Source organism: Castor canadensis, chromosome 1, assembly GCF_047511655.1.
Source record: "Castor canadensis chromosome 1, mCasCan1.hap1v2, whole genome shotgun sequence".
Classification (NCBI taxonomy): Eukaryota; Metazoa; Chordata; class Mammalia; order Rodentia; family Castoridae; genus Castor; species Castor canadensis.
The window spans coordinates 35,148,156-35,163,248 of NC_133386.1; the positions used below are offsets into that span (position 1 = coordinate 35,148,156).

Consider the following 15,093-nt stretch of genomic DNA (forward strand, 5'->3'; position numbering starts at 1 on the left):
CCTAGATGGGTATGGGAAACATTCATTGGTGAACATTTAACTGGGAAGATAAAGCCATCATGCTGACACTTCCCATCACATTTTTTTAATTTGGTAGATTTTTTCCTAGAATATATTGAAAATGGATGGATGGATGAAAGGAAGACAGCTGTATATCAATTTGGGGGCATAATGAGAGAGCTTGAGATTTATGAACTAAGGATTAAAATTAAGAAAGGACCTGATTTTGTTTATAGTTCTTGGTCTTTCAGCTGCTTCTTACTGTTCTCGCTGTCCCCATCCCTCTTCAGCAAGTATGATATATCAAAATCCTTTCATAATTAACCCTCTGTTTAGTCCTTATGTGACAGATTTTGCCCAATCTGAATCTCTTGATTGCTTCAAGAGAAGTTGGGGAAAGAATTGCAATGAGCGTGTGTACTGAGCACAGAGTTCAAAAAAAAATTTAAAAGAACAATCAGAAAGTTTGGCTTCATAGTGTTTTCTGTTACCATCTTAACTTTGAATTGTTCCTGACTCACTAATCTTGACTAATGTTAAACCATTGTCTGTTTTCTCAGAATTATTGTACAAAATAAAGAAACCATGTTGATGGATTCTACTAAATACTTTAATGCCCTTCAGCTACACATCCATGGCTGGCTCTCTGTGTCTCTGTCTCTCTCTCTCTCTCTCTCTCTATCTCTCTTTCTGTATCTCTCTCTCTGTCTCTCACCCTACCCCCCTCATGGCCATGTTTGTTACAAAGTTATATAAACAAATTTCAAAACATATAATGGAAGCAAATTTAGCAATAGACAAAATCAGAAAATGGTTTAGTAGGAGCAAAGACACAATCTAAGCTGAGGTCAGAAGTAAGTTTCACAAGCATTCTAAATGAGAACCCTGACAGCTCTCCACAGAAAATTCCTCCAATTACTACTGCAGATACTGCAGATACTTTTTCACTTTCTCACTGTCCTTCCCTTAATTCTATGACATAATCTCCTAATATTTTACTAAGAAGAGTAAAACTAGTCAGTTTTTTTTCCCCACATGGAAGATTGATTTTAAGTTTACCCGTGGTGTTCAGGCTTTGTGTGTTTGGTTTGTCCAGTGCAATTCATAAAACATAAAAGAATCACAAAAAACTGATAATTAAGCAGCTAAATGGATGAAGTAATCATTCTAGGTAATTGGTTTCACCATCTTGAGCCTGAATTTTTTAAAAGAATGTTTACTCAGTGACTGTTGACCAAGCTCAAATCTGGGGGCTAAGGTTATAAAAATTAAAAATATATCTTAACATTATTGTTTATATTATTAAAAGATTGGGCTTCATGCTTGTGCTGGCTCCTTGATCCCTAATTAAAGGGATGAGAGTGATAACTCTAGAATAGCAATGGAACTATAAGGATAATATGTTCACAAATCCAATAGATCGAATTTCTTAGATATCGAAAATATACAAGCAAACTTGGAGTAAATGGAGTATTTAATTCATGTGCATTGTATGTGTCCAAAGGTGTGAGGCAAGGATGCATTTCTTATGTGTCCATGTGTCTGTGTAGATGGGTGACAGGACTAGAATTAAATAGGCAATCAATGCGCCTGAAGTGTGGTACAGCTAACAAGATATTTTAGAAATCATCTAGAAGAATCTGTAGAACATGGCTTAGATTTTAGATTGGAATGGTTCCTGAAGGACCCATGCAGTGGTAAACGGACTAAAGACCTAATAGTCTAAGATCTGCTTTCTGATTCTGACCTCTGCTGTTGATTTAATGGGTGTCTAGAAAAGTCAGCTAGCCAACTGGGCATGGTGGTACATGCCTTGTAATCCCAGCATTTGGAAGGTAGAGACAGAGGCAGGAGGAGCATGATACCCAACAAATCTGTTCCTCAAGGAAAAAAAAACCAAAAAAGAAAAATCAGCTATCATTCCTAAGAATTCATCTTTATAAATTTATAAAATGGAGGAAAGAGTTAAAGTAGACATTAGATTACAACTCTCTTGGCCTCTTTATCTCTGTGGAGTGATTTGGTCATCTTTGCCTCCATCCTCTTCCAGCTCACATGCTTACTCTTGTGCTCTCTAGCACACACTCTGTTGCTCTCTCTGTGTCTTTTTTCCTTTCTTCCCCCATCATTCTCCCTTTCTTTCTCCTTCACCCTCTCCTTTTTCTTCCTTTTTTTTTAATTTTTATTTTATTCATATGTGCATACAATGTTTGGGTCATTTCTCCCCTCTTCCCCCACTCCTTTTTCTTCTATTTTCTCTGAAAAGATGGGAACACCTTTCTTCTTTTTTCAGAATGCTCCCCAATTATTTAAAACACAGATCTGTTCAAATATTTTTGTATGCTTTGCTTTGAGAGTAGGACATTGTCAAATTATCTTTGTATTCTTAGCTCCTAGTACACTTTGTGGCTATCAGAAAGTAACAAATCAATGACACTGAATTTATTTCTCAGTGTGTCTCTTTTGAGTGTTCTTTTTCATTTCAGTGCACCATAATTTTCTTGGCCATTCCATCTGAACTCATTAGCTGTATGATATACATCAACATATGTCAAATCCAAGTAGTCACCAAGTTTTTCAATTGTTCTTCCATATCAGTGGCCTCTATTCTGCCTATTCCTATTGTCACCATCTTTACTTAGCCACTGATTCTTCCCTAACACATTGCAGTCTTTTGATTTTTCTGTCTCTACACTTAGTACAGCTTCCAAATTAATGTTTCTAAAACAGTTATTTTGACTATGTTAATTTCCTGCCCAGAAACTCTCAGTGAATATTAGATTAAATTCTGCCTCTTACCAACACATCAAAAGGTTGCTTAATTTTTTTCCAGGCTGTCTTTCCTACATTTTGTTCTACTGGATATTTGTATAGCAGCCATATGTGATTACAGTTTTTTACCTAAACAATGTCTACGGATCTTTACTCTGTCTTCTGAGTCTCCATTTGACAAGCAGCAATAATTTCTCTCTCTTGGACTCCTATATAGTATTTTATGTAATTTGCGTATCACTTATGCCATATATTATATATAATTTTTGTTCTTCTTGTTTTACCTGTGATAAGAAAGTGGTAAGCTCCTTGAGTTCTAGTATTGTTTTATTCACTTTAGTACCTTCCACAGAGTTTGCTACACTTTTATAATGGACAGTCTATTTTTATTTCAAGATGGATGGTAACTTGATCTAGACATTTTCACATGAACATTTGCTGCACTAATGTCCATCCATTGCTGTGTTTTTTATTCCCATGTTTCTGATAAAATTCTCCCTGCAACTTTTTTCAATTCCTACTGCCTACTCAAATTGCCTTTCAGCAGTGTGTGTGTGTGTGTGTGTGTGTGTGTGTGTGTGTGTGTGTGTGTGTGTAAGAGAGAGAGAATGGTTATATAAAATCATATATACAGAATACTCAAAATTTAGGAGCAGAAAGTCAAAAATTAAGAAAGACAAAGAACATTTGGCATATTCCAAAATGATTGACAATGCATGGATGAGTATAGTCTCCATTGTTTTACCATTATTATGATTATGTTGTTTTTGTTGTAAATACTATTTGCTAAAATCTCTCAACCTGCCATTCATCATGCTAGGTTATTGCTTTAAATTACTTAACACTTCAAATTTAGTTAAGTGTATTTTTATTTTTTGTAGTGCTGGCGTTTGAATTCAGGGCCTTGCACTTACTAAGCAAGCACTTCATCATTTAAGCCATACACACTCCCCCAATCATGAAAGCTAAAAATCTTATTTATGTGTTCATGTAGTCTACATGAGAAATACAATTCATTAGAAATAATGAAATAAAGCTGAGTATGCTGGCTCATGCCTATAATCCCAGCAGCTCAGGAGGCAAAGATAATTGGGAAGATTGCTTTTCAAGGCCATCTCAGGTGAAAAGTTAGCCAAAATCCTATCTCAACCAATAAGCTGGGCATGGTGGTACATGCCTGTGATTTTGGATACATAGCAGACATAGGCAAAGAGGCTGAGTGTCAGATGCCAGGCCCCATGCAAAAATGTGAGACCCTACATAAAAAGTAACTAAAGCAAGAAAGGTCTGGCAATGTGGTTCAAGTGGCAGAACTCCTACCTAGCAAGTTCAAAGACCTGAGTTCAAATCTAATACCACAAAATAATAGTAATAATAATATTTTACTATTAATACTGTTAGTACATAATATGTAATTATTATATTGTGTATTGTTATATAATTATATTGTATAAAGTGTAATCATTGATTATAGTTACTAATATAACATGTAGTATATGATGCTATTTTATACTACTATAATAATATACTATTATAATACCATTATTACTATTACAACAACAACAACAGGTTAAGGTGAGCAATTTAAACCATTTTATTGTTGAGTCCTTTGATAATATTTTCTTTGGATTTCATAATATTAGAACTGTGAAGTCATTGTTGTTTACAAAAATCTGCTTGCAATATAGCTTTCAGCCCATGTTTGAGTCTAACAGAATTCAGAGTAGTTGTATGGCAGAATGCCTATCATATGTGCGTGTATATACACGTATATAGATATGGTGTTTGTGTGTGTACATGTATAGTATACGCACACATAGACTTTAAAAGGTCCCACCTCAGTAAAAGCTGAGAAAAGTTAAAAATTTATACAGTACTACTTAATCCTCTGAGTGTATGTATTCACTTTGTGTATAGTTTCTGAATATTGTCGTAAGAGTTGAATTGTGTTGGATTGCTGTAGTGCATGCCTTTAATCCCAGAATTTGGAAGGTGGAAGCAGGCTCATATATATTAAGCCAGCCTGAGCTGCATAGTGAGACCATGTTTTTTTTTTTTTTTTAAAAAAAGAAAAAAGAAGAGTTAAGTTATATTTAAATCTCATTTTAGCAACAACAGAGCAGTTGTTCAACCCATGAAAAATATGAATAGCAAGTAATATACTGACCTTGAAAGATTCTTTGCATCTTAGAAAAACTATTTCTTTCCAAAAGTCTTTCATATAAATTAATAAAGTATTAGGCACTCAGATTATGGTTGTGGTTTATACACGCATGAATATGATACAGAAAGCTACTTTTTCTTGAGTTTCAGTGAAGTATTTTAATATAATTCACAATGAATTCCAAAGTAAATGACATTAATACACACAAACACAATTCTCATATTGAGCCCTATGCATTTCCTGCATAATAGGTAATAAGTATATACTTGCTGACTCTTTGATATATGACAATTGGGGATGCAGAGCTAAATGGTCTTTGTTCACAGTTCACAGTTTTCAAGGTTGCTTTAAATTGTATTAGATTGTGGAATCAATGCAAACAGAATAGTGAGACAAAAAGAGAAGACTGGTCAAAGAGAATGAAGACTCAGAATTAGAGAAATTCACAGAAAAGGAAAATGTCAGATTCAAAATGTGGGGTCAATGAAAACAAGTGTAAAAATGCTAGGCCTAAAATTACTAAATAGAGGAGTAAATATTATTGGTGTTTTCTGTCATTGCTGTACATTCATATGCTCCAGGTGTTTTCATGATGAATCTTACTTTCACGTTCTGGATACAAAGGAATGATTTTTAGAATGCTATCTAGCTCAGCCTGACCTTGGCACAGTTTCTTTGAAAATCTGTAGGGCTCTTCTTTATGAAACTGCCTGGTCAGCTGGCAAACAGTGCTGACAAGGACTGTATCTTCTGTCTAGCCTCATCATTTCATTCATGTGCCAGGTATGGAAAATGTTAGCATGGAGTTAGACCTAGCAAGTAATTTAACAAAATGACTAGAAAGCCACGTCTTTCTGCCAGTCCACCTGTATGCTCAAGGTAGCACACAAAACAAAAATGGTAAAATAGGCAGGATGGTCATAAGATTGGCATAACATTTAAAACCTAGACTTAGATTTTGCTAAAGTTCAATTTATGTGTTTGCAAATGGGTTTTTGTAATTTTGATGTTTTAAATTAAATGGACACAAGTTTGTTTCAGATCTTACATTAAATACATTGAACTGGCTTCCCAATTTGGATTTACCATCTGTGTAGCATGCTAATTGCTTTCATAGAACTGAGATTTTATTCTCAAAAATAAAAATGTATAAAAGCATAGAAGTTGGGATTGTTTGTTTTTCCTTTCACCTATTGATTTCCATTTAGCAAGTGTATTGACTATACTTAGTAAGTTAAGAGAGGCACCAGCAAGGTCTTGACCTTGGTAATGACTTTTTAATTTTTGTCAAATCAGTGTATTAAAGTTTTGCTGCGTACTGGCTTCCTTACTGTGTAGAGTTTGCCATGGCTATGACTTTCATAGAGTAATTATTTGATTAAGTTAGACAATTAAAATTAGTCTTGCATGAGGAAAGAATGCACTTGGGAATTGGTGATGGATGAACTCAAGTCTTTGGAGTGTTCAGTTCTGCCAGCATTTTCCAGTTCAATGGAAATTCACCTCCCAGTTTGGTTTGGGTGACAGCAAATGGGTTATTAGACTTGAGTGTTTTCTAGAAAAAGTCAGGAAGAGACAAAGAGGAAAAGAAGACAATGTTAATATCTGCATGTGTTCTTGCAATTTTTCTAATTTTTTTGCTTTGATGAACAACATCATTACTGAAATAATTAATGTTAATTAATATCTGTGTCATTTTTTGTAAATGGTAGTTTAGTGTTACAATTAGACTAATTACTATACACCATAGATTAGTGACATGACAAATCATAGAGCAGAACATGTTGACTCTTATCCATTGTGATATATGAGCTTAGTAATGACAATAGAAAAAGGACAAGGAATTGGGAGTAACAACAGCAATCACTGTGAAGGCATTATGGCTACAGTGCCAGGTTTTTACTTTGCTGCCAAGTTCCTGAATATTATAAATTGTTGTCATCTTATGTTCTGTTTCTTTTCTTAGTGGTAAACCATAAGCCCTAATTGAAACTTTCAAGAATAAGATCATGAATAAGTAAAAATGATCAAAATAAAAGGTGACTTCTACATTTCCTTAGACTTACGTATACTGAATTATACTCCGTGCTTTACTTTTCCAAGAGAACTCATGGAAAAACTGACAGCTGTCTACAACTTGATCTGTTTCAGAACCTATGCGAACCCCAAAGACTTTAAAGATTGCTGAAATCCAAGCAAGACGCATCGCTGTGGACTGGGAGTCCTTGGGTTACAACATTACTCGCTGCCACACTTTTAACGTCACCATCTGCTACCACTACTTTCGTGGTCACAATGAGAGCAAGGCAGACTGCTTGGACATGGATCCCAAAGCCCCTCAGCATGTTGTGAGCCATCTGCCACCTTTTACAAACGTCAGCCTCAAGATGATCCTAACCAACCCAGAAGGAAGGAAGGAGAGCGAAGAGACAGTTATTCAGACTGATGAGGATGGTATGCTCATATTTTGTTATTTAAATAACCCAACTTCTTAAAATTTTTCCTAGATTACCTACTATCAGAATGGACTCTGAAATCTGCTAAGTTCTCCATAATGAGGTTAACTTTGGAAAGAGTTTTTCTTTAACAAAATTTGTGTTCTTCACAGAAGAATCCAAATACTAAAAGAAATGTACCTCTATTGTCTTCTCTTTCCAAATAATGACATAAAATGGCAACTACACCAAAGCTTAAGCTTATTTTTATCAAATGTTAAAAATGTTATTTTCACCATCCATGTCATTACCCACTGGTAAGATCAACTTCATTACAAGTTTTAGTCTTTTGTATCTTATAAACGAATACTACTTTTTATTTTCCTAACATTTTAAAAATAACTATTTACATATTTCATTTATTTTTAGATGGTTTAATATGAGTATAAATATTAAAGATAACCCTAATCCATACCTTTAAATCAAAATAAAGACCTCTATTACATATTAGCAGGCTATCTTCCTTTATATATTTTATTACTATCCAAGTAACAGAAGAATAATTTGTCCAATTTCCATGTGTGTTACTGCTGAATCATCAAATTATAGGAAATATGCATAATAATATTATAATATGTGTACAACCTCCTTTAGCAGTGTACTCATTAATTTCAATTGAATACATTTCCTGATTTAACAAAAATGTGTACAAAACCTCTACAAATGATAATATTAGAATATTAACAGTAATACATTCTTTTGGATAGGAAATTTTGTTTCAAACTTTCCTTTTATAAATGAAGTCAGGCAAAGGAAAAATGCCTGCAATATAGTGAGCTGCAGCAGTGCTACAATAGAAGTCAAGAATCATGAGTCCCCTCCAAAACAAACTTCAGTAAATGCTTCCACCTGGCTGGCTCTCCATTTCTCAACTCTAAATGCACAAGTTAAATCAGATGATCTCAGTGGTTCATTCTCTCTTAAAATTCACATTCAGATATTTGATGGGAGGCCATCATTTCATTTGGGTTTCTGAAAATAGAATGTGTTTTTAAAACTAAGTCTTCCATACTCCCCTCAAGTTCTAGATTTTAGACTCAAGTATATTTTGGTGCCTACCAATTATGAATTTGCCATAAAATAGGCTAATATGTTTTAATATCCAAAAATACTCATCAATCCAGAGTCTTCCCATTCTGAATAGTGGGAGCAACTCTGGTTTGTCCTATTGCTTTGTTGTAATGCAAATAAATAACAGTCTTTTAACTTTATTTAGCTTAGACTTGGAAGGAAACAGTTATTTTCGTCCTAAAACTGTTAGTGGAGAGCTTCTCATCACTAAAATTTCAGATGATAAACCTAGGACTTATGTATGATGAATGCAGTTTTGATATGTTTTATCAAGCATGACTATTTCAGGTATTATATCTGAGCTTTTCTTAACCAAAGTTGCAACAATATTTGAATAACAAACTCCACCTTAATATGTGAACACAAAAATTCTCAACCCCACCCTCACTACCAACACACGCACAAAACGCCCTAAGTGTTTATGAAAGTAAGAATGGTCACGGGTAGTTGATTCATAGATCAATAACAGGAGTGATAAATTTAAGTGTATATTCAAATGCTGTGAAAACTTTGGTTTTTTTTTATAAACTGCTATAAATTCTACAATGTCTGCATCACACTAAACAGTTTTTATAAACCGTGATTTTAGTAATGCAAGTGTATTCACCTGTCTTGTTGCCTGCTTTTAATTTTAAAAACATGATTCCTTAATTGCCAATTTTAGACTCAGTCATATGGATTTTCTGCTTTTCTTTTACAATCACCCTTTAATAGTACAATTTATCTTGATTGTATCCTCTGATATGGCGTGTTAGTTTGCCTTTTATTTCCCCACACAAACAAAAGAATGCAGTCAGGCTTTTATAATGTGTTTTGTGTTGCATTAAAATTTTGAAGTGCATTTTCTTGTATGCAGATGACTGTGTTAATAATCAGGAAATGAGTTGCTGTGGAATTTGGCCTAAATTGATCAAACTTATGGCTGTGATGCTTATTTAATCCAGAATTAGTTTCTGTATTAATAAAATAATATTCATTATATCTTCCTATCTATCTTCTAATTTCAGTATTTCTTTCAGGCCTAGCTTTTTCTTTTTTTGCTGGTACTGGGATTTGAACTCAGGGCTTCACGCTCACAAGGCAGACACTCTACCACTTAAGTCACTCTGCCAGTAGGCCTAATTTTATTTTAACCTCTGTTTATTATTACTGGTTTCAATAATACTAAATTGCATATTAGTATTTCATAGTACATATGATCACAAAATATGAGATTTATTTTTGTTCTTTTTGTTTTACATATAATATTTAATGATTCATTACAAAATTTTATGAAGTATTTGTAAATAACTAATCTTCAAATCTGTCCATGTGAGCTTCAGTTTCTGCTGGAATACTTGATGTATCTTAATGTTGCTGAACACATTGTTGCAAAGACCAGTGGGTTATGATGATCTGATAAGGCAGCCTTATTAAATTATTGCTGCCCTGTATACATAGAAAAAGAATAAATTATCAACCATCTAATAAAGGGGCATAATTACATGAAAAGAATTCTGGGGACATCCATAAATCATGAGAGCAAACTAGAACAATTTCCCACCAGAACCCTAAGGTACAGTTTATATTTAATTTATTGCACACATTTTTTAGTGCATGGCAGAATTTTTTTGCATGAGGTTTTGTTTTCATTTTTTATTTCAGCATTCATAAAAGTCAATATTGTGAAGTTAGCTCCGCAGAAAAAGCTTAGTTAGGAACAGTTTTTGAAAATACAAAGCTATTTTTAAATGTACATTTATTACATTTTAAAAGCTATCATGCTTGTTTAATATAATCTTGCTCCACCCTTGTTACATTTTTCCTTTCTTTTTCATTTTGGAAGTTATATTTTAAAGGATTTTCTTATACTAAAAAAAAAAATTGCTGATACAGCTCTTATATAAATCACAGGCAGGGAACAAAAGTCAGCATTCTGTCGCCATTAAAAGTTGTTGATGTAGAAATGTGAAGTGACATCCCAGCAATCTGTAGACTTCCATGCAAAGGCATTAGTAACTTCATGCTGTATTTACACAAATCTCTAAACACACTGACCTCATCTTCCTTAAAATGTGGAAAATACATGCATATAGTTGGTCTGTGCCCACATCTCACTAAAGTGTAATTCTTTCACTCACTCACTAGACTTGTCCAAGAAAGGATCAATAGTAGAACATGCTTTGGTCATTATTTCCCCACATACTTTCTCTCTCACAGGTGTGTCCTGTACATTCTTGAAGCACATCCTGTTGCCAAAGTAGAGCACATTTCTATTGCAGGGCATAGAAATACAAAAATTCGAGCTGGGAGCTGGGACTCAGACCAGTAATCCCAGATACTTGGGAAGCAGAAATCTAGAGGATTGCAGCTGAAGCTCACCAGGACAAAAAGTTACCAAGTCCCCATCTTAATAAATAAGCCAGGTGTGATGGTACATAACTGTAGTCCCAGTTATGCTGGAGGTATATTGAGGTCTGAGGCTGGCTCCAGTTAAGAAACAAACAACTGCACCTTAAAAATAACTAAAAGCAAAAAACAGCAAGGGGAATGGCTGAAGTGATAGACCTGCCTGGGAAGCATGAGGCCCTGAGTTCAAACACCTGTACCACCAAAAAACAAAAATAAATTCTAGGGAAACTACTTTCTACTTCTTACCCTGTCTTTCAGTGCAGAATTATGCAAGCCTTTTAAACCATCCCTAGTTATGAACAATTTTAAATATATCCATGTCATTTTACAGTGTATGTATATATATATATATATATATATATATATATATATATATATATATATATATAGTGTTTGGAGATCATAGGCAGTTATAATTATAATGCTATTAAGTAAACATTTCTTCACTATTTGGGATTTGCCTCCCCCCCCCATCTGCCATCTTCCATCAGAGATCTGTAAAGAAGTAATAAACTATGTCACTTGAGAAGTACAAACAATGGCACTGCCTTGGAAAATAAACCAGTGCCCATGGCAGCCTCAGCAGCTGCCTCAGATCACACACAGTGGCAGCCATATCCCTGTGCCTAAGCTGACACCACAGAGAGGGCCAGAGATCCTTCAGCTGCCATGCTTGCACGTCTTCCCAAGTTTAGTGCTGATATCTTTCCTATGTTGCTTTCCTTTATGAATTTATTATTAAGGTGCCAAATTACATTGCCTGTCTTAGAGGTCATAACATCATTCATATCTCCTTGTAGAGTGAAATAAGTCTTATTCTTGGGACATATCATTCAGAATTTCTTGATGCTACTAGCCAAGAAGCAAAGCACTTCCTTTGATCCATGATTTTTAATTTATTTCAATCCTCACAAAGTTGCTCTACACTTCGAAACTGCATTTCTAGATGATATCATGTGTGAAGTTCACTGAAACGTTAGATTTAAGGAAATATTAATTTAAAAAATACTTGTCCATTATTGGGTTGATATTTTCAAAAGGAAGCATGTTTTTAAGCCAACAATGCTAGATGGTATATATTTTAAAGCATTATCAGATAGAGGATCTGCATATTTACATGAATAAATAGCTATGTATTGAAGTAAAGTATATAAAAGGAAAATACACTCAGTATTAACCAGTGGGTTTTGCCAGTCACACATTTGCCAACAAGGACTCCAGTCAGGCCAAAAGTAGAGGGTGCTCAGGTAGTGGTGCAAGAGCGGGAGTGTGGCCCAGTGGGAGGGCACTTGCCTAGCTCTGTGATGCACTGGGTTTGATCCCCGCCACTGTGAAAAAACAAAAACAAACATTTTTAACATCACTCTAAACCAGTTTCATGTTATAAACTGGTTTGATTCTTCTTAGCTATGAAAAGTAAATTTCATTTAGAACAATGAAGCAATGATGTATGAATGCATTCATGTTTAACAATTTTTTTTAAATGTAATAATGCTGTCTTTTTTAATTATAAAAAATTTAATAAGTATAGCTATGAAAGTCAGAATGATTATTAATGGGCATTTCAATCTGATGCCATGTGATTTGGCTTTTGAGTCCAAGGAGTGTTAATTATTATTGTAATTCATTATTTTATGAACTATGGAGTCTCTTTAGGGGATTATCATAATCTTCAAAAAATCTTTCAGGGAAATATATCTCTGTTCTTGAAACAAATTACAAATAAGATCTTCATCTTATTAGTAGTATACAGCAGGGAAAACTAGACTACATAATTTATACAATTCTCTAAGGTGATAGAATAGTCTTTTGAATAAAAATAACTTTGCGTTTCTATATTTTTTGCTTTAGAAACTTAATAGATTTGAATTTAAGTTCCCATATATCACAGTTAAGTCAGAAATCTGTTCATATAGCTTATTTCTTTTTAAGGACACATTTTCATTTCTTGCGTGTTTTTAGAATTTCGATTATCTAATTTGCATGATTCATCTTTTCTCTTTCTGATATAAGCATTCTGATAAACCAATAATGCATGTACTTACAGTGCCAGGCCCTGTACCAGTCAAATCTCTTCAAGGAACATCCTTTGAAAACAAAATCTTCTTGAACTGGAAAGAGCCTGTGGAACCAAATGGAATCATCACTCAATATGAGGTACTGAAGAACAAGGAAGTTAATTTGAAAGTAGATAGAAGGACAAAAGGGGGGAAAATATTCAAAATGTTAGGGAAAACTGGAAAAGAAGTGAGGATTACTAGTTCTCCTGTCTTAATTTATAAATTCTTTGTCTCCAAAATTGAGTATCAAAACCAACAATGTATAATGTCTACAATTTTTAGCTTCTTAAATGCTTGGATTGTGATATTGTTTTAGAGAGGCTTGATAGTCCTTGTCAACAGACAAGGTCTATTTGTCTAGTGACAAACCCTAATTTTCCTTTTTATAAAATTAAGGAAATACCACACTGTGTTTTGGGAGAGGACATTAAATATCAATTATTTCAGAGTACGGAATTAATAGCAAAAAAATAGTAGATAAACCTATTTCAGAACTTTATTGCAACTTTGAATGTAAATCACTGTATTTTCAAATATAAGAAGCTGAAAAGAAGAAATGAAGGATGATTTTAATTGTGCAACTCTGTGGTTCTGTTCCTGCCATAGTCAAGTGTTGATTATAGCACAAATTTTTAGATTTCTAGTGGCTACAAAGTGAATTATGGAAATGAAAATCGCTAGTGCAATCTGATATTTTTGACTGTGTTAGCACATCTGAATACTTCTATTGTGGAATTTGTTAAATACTTCAGAGTATATAATAATAATAATAACAATAATAATATACGCTCATTTAACTCTTTCTGTGTTTCTTATGCATTACCATATACAACCGCATAATTTTGTGGGTATATATGCTTATTTAAATAAATTAATTTGTTGTTTGATTTTTGATGTAAGAACATACATACATATTTTGTATCGTCAAATATACCTCTAGGTATACCTATCCGTAGAAGGATGATAGATACATAGATACATAGATATTAGAAATACTGGATTTAAAAAATAATTCTATTAAAATTAGTAGGAAAAGAAGTGGAAAAAAAAATTATGACTTACTCAAAGGATGCCCTTGTATTGCCACCTCATTTAGAAGGAGTGTGTTTACATGTATTGTGTCTTTTCTTGGATGTGTAATAGAAAATGTTTTTCCTAAAACAGGTTAGCTATAGCAGCATAAGATCATTCGATCCTGCAGTTCCTGTGGCTGGACCTCCCCAGACGGTATCAAATTTATGGAACAGTACACACCATGTCTTTATGCATCTCCACCCTGGAACGACCTACCAGTTTCTCATAAGAGCCAGCACAGTCAAGGGCTTTGGGCCTGCCACAGCCATCAATGTCACCACAAATATCTCAGGTATGCACATGAACAAAGTGCAAACAAGATTAATTGTGCTCTTGGTTGTGATAGTATGTCCTGAAGAATCACATATGTACTGTGTTACTCATCTTGCTTATTGTATCTTTAAAATAGTTATGTATGACTGAATACATCTTACAGAACAATTTAAATACAAATTGTTATTAATTATATGTTCAGATCTAAACATTTTGTACTTTCAATTGACAGTAATCTATTAAAAAGTCATATCTTTATTGAAAATCTTTCAAAGTTCATTGTAAGTGATAATAGGCCTTAATTATACTTTTGAGATTGCTACTTTAAATGGTTTTTCTCAAAAAAAAATATAGCATCCTCTTTCTAATATTAGAATATCACATACATTCCACTTTTCCTAATATTCTAATAATTTAAAATATAGGCTTTCCTTTCTCTCTTAGAAAACTCATAAATGCATTTAAATTTCAGAATAGGAACATGAAGGACAATTTTAAATTCATAAGCAAATATAATTAAATTTTACATTTATTGTGTTCACAATTTTATAGTTTGCATTTGACTAGATTGTTTACAGATGCTATTTCTCTTTCAGTCAAATCATCAGTTAAACCTGGTTAATTCTTGCCAGAAATTAGCATTGTAATGTGCCCTAAATCTATTCTAGTTTATATAATGTTTCATCTTATTTATTTAGGACAACTAGAATAAATATATGTTTTATATATATGAAAACTAAATGTTTTAAAGGTCAGCTACATAATATATTAAAACACTAATTTTGACTGAATT

General features: G+C 33.5%; 1 protein-coding gene across 16 annotated transcripts in view; it reads left to right on the forward strand.

Moving 5' to 3' along the window:
- Nucleotides 1-15,093, forward strand: part of Ptprk (protein tyrosine phosphatase receptor type K) — a 504,921-nt gene that overhangs the window by 379,943 nt on the left and 109,885 nt on the right. For all 16 annotated transcript variants that reach the window (XM_074075059.1, XM_074075053.1, XM_074075007.1 and 13 more), the window contains exons 8-10: nucleotides 7,088-7,390; nucleotides 12,941-13,050; nucleotides 14,118-14,319. In XM_074075059.1, coding sequence (XP_073931160.1) covers nucleotides 7,088-7,390; nucleotides 12,941-13,050; nucleotides 14,118-14,319 — 615 coding nt within the window. The remainder of the gene's footprint in view (nucleotides 1-7,087; nucleotides 7,391-12,940; nucleotides 13,051-14,117; nucleotides 14,320-15,093) is intronic.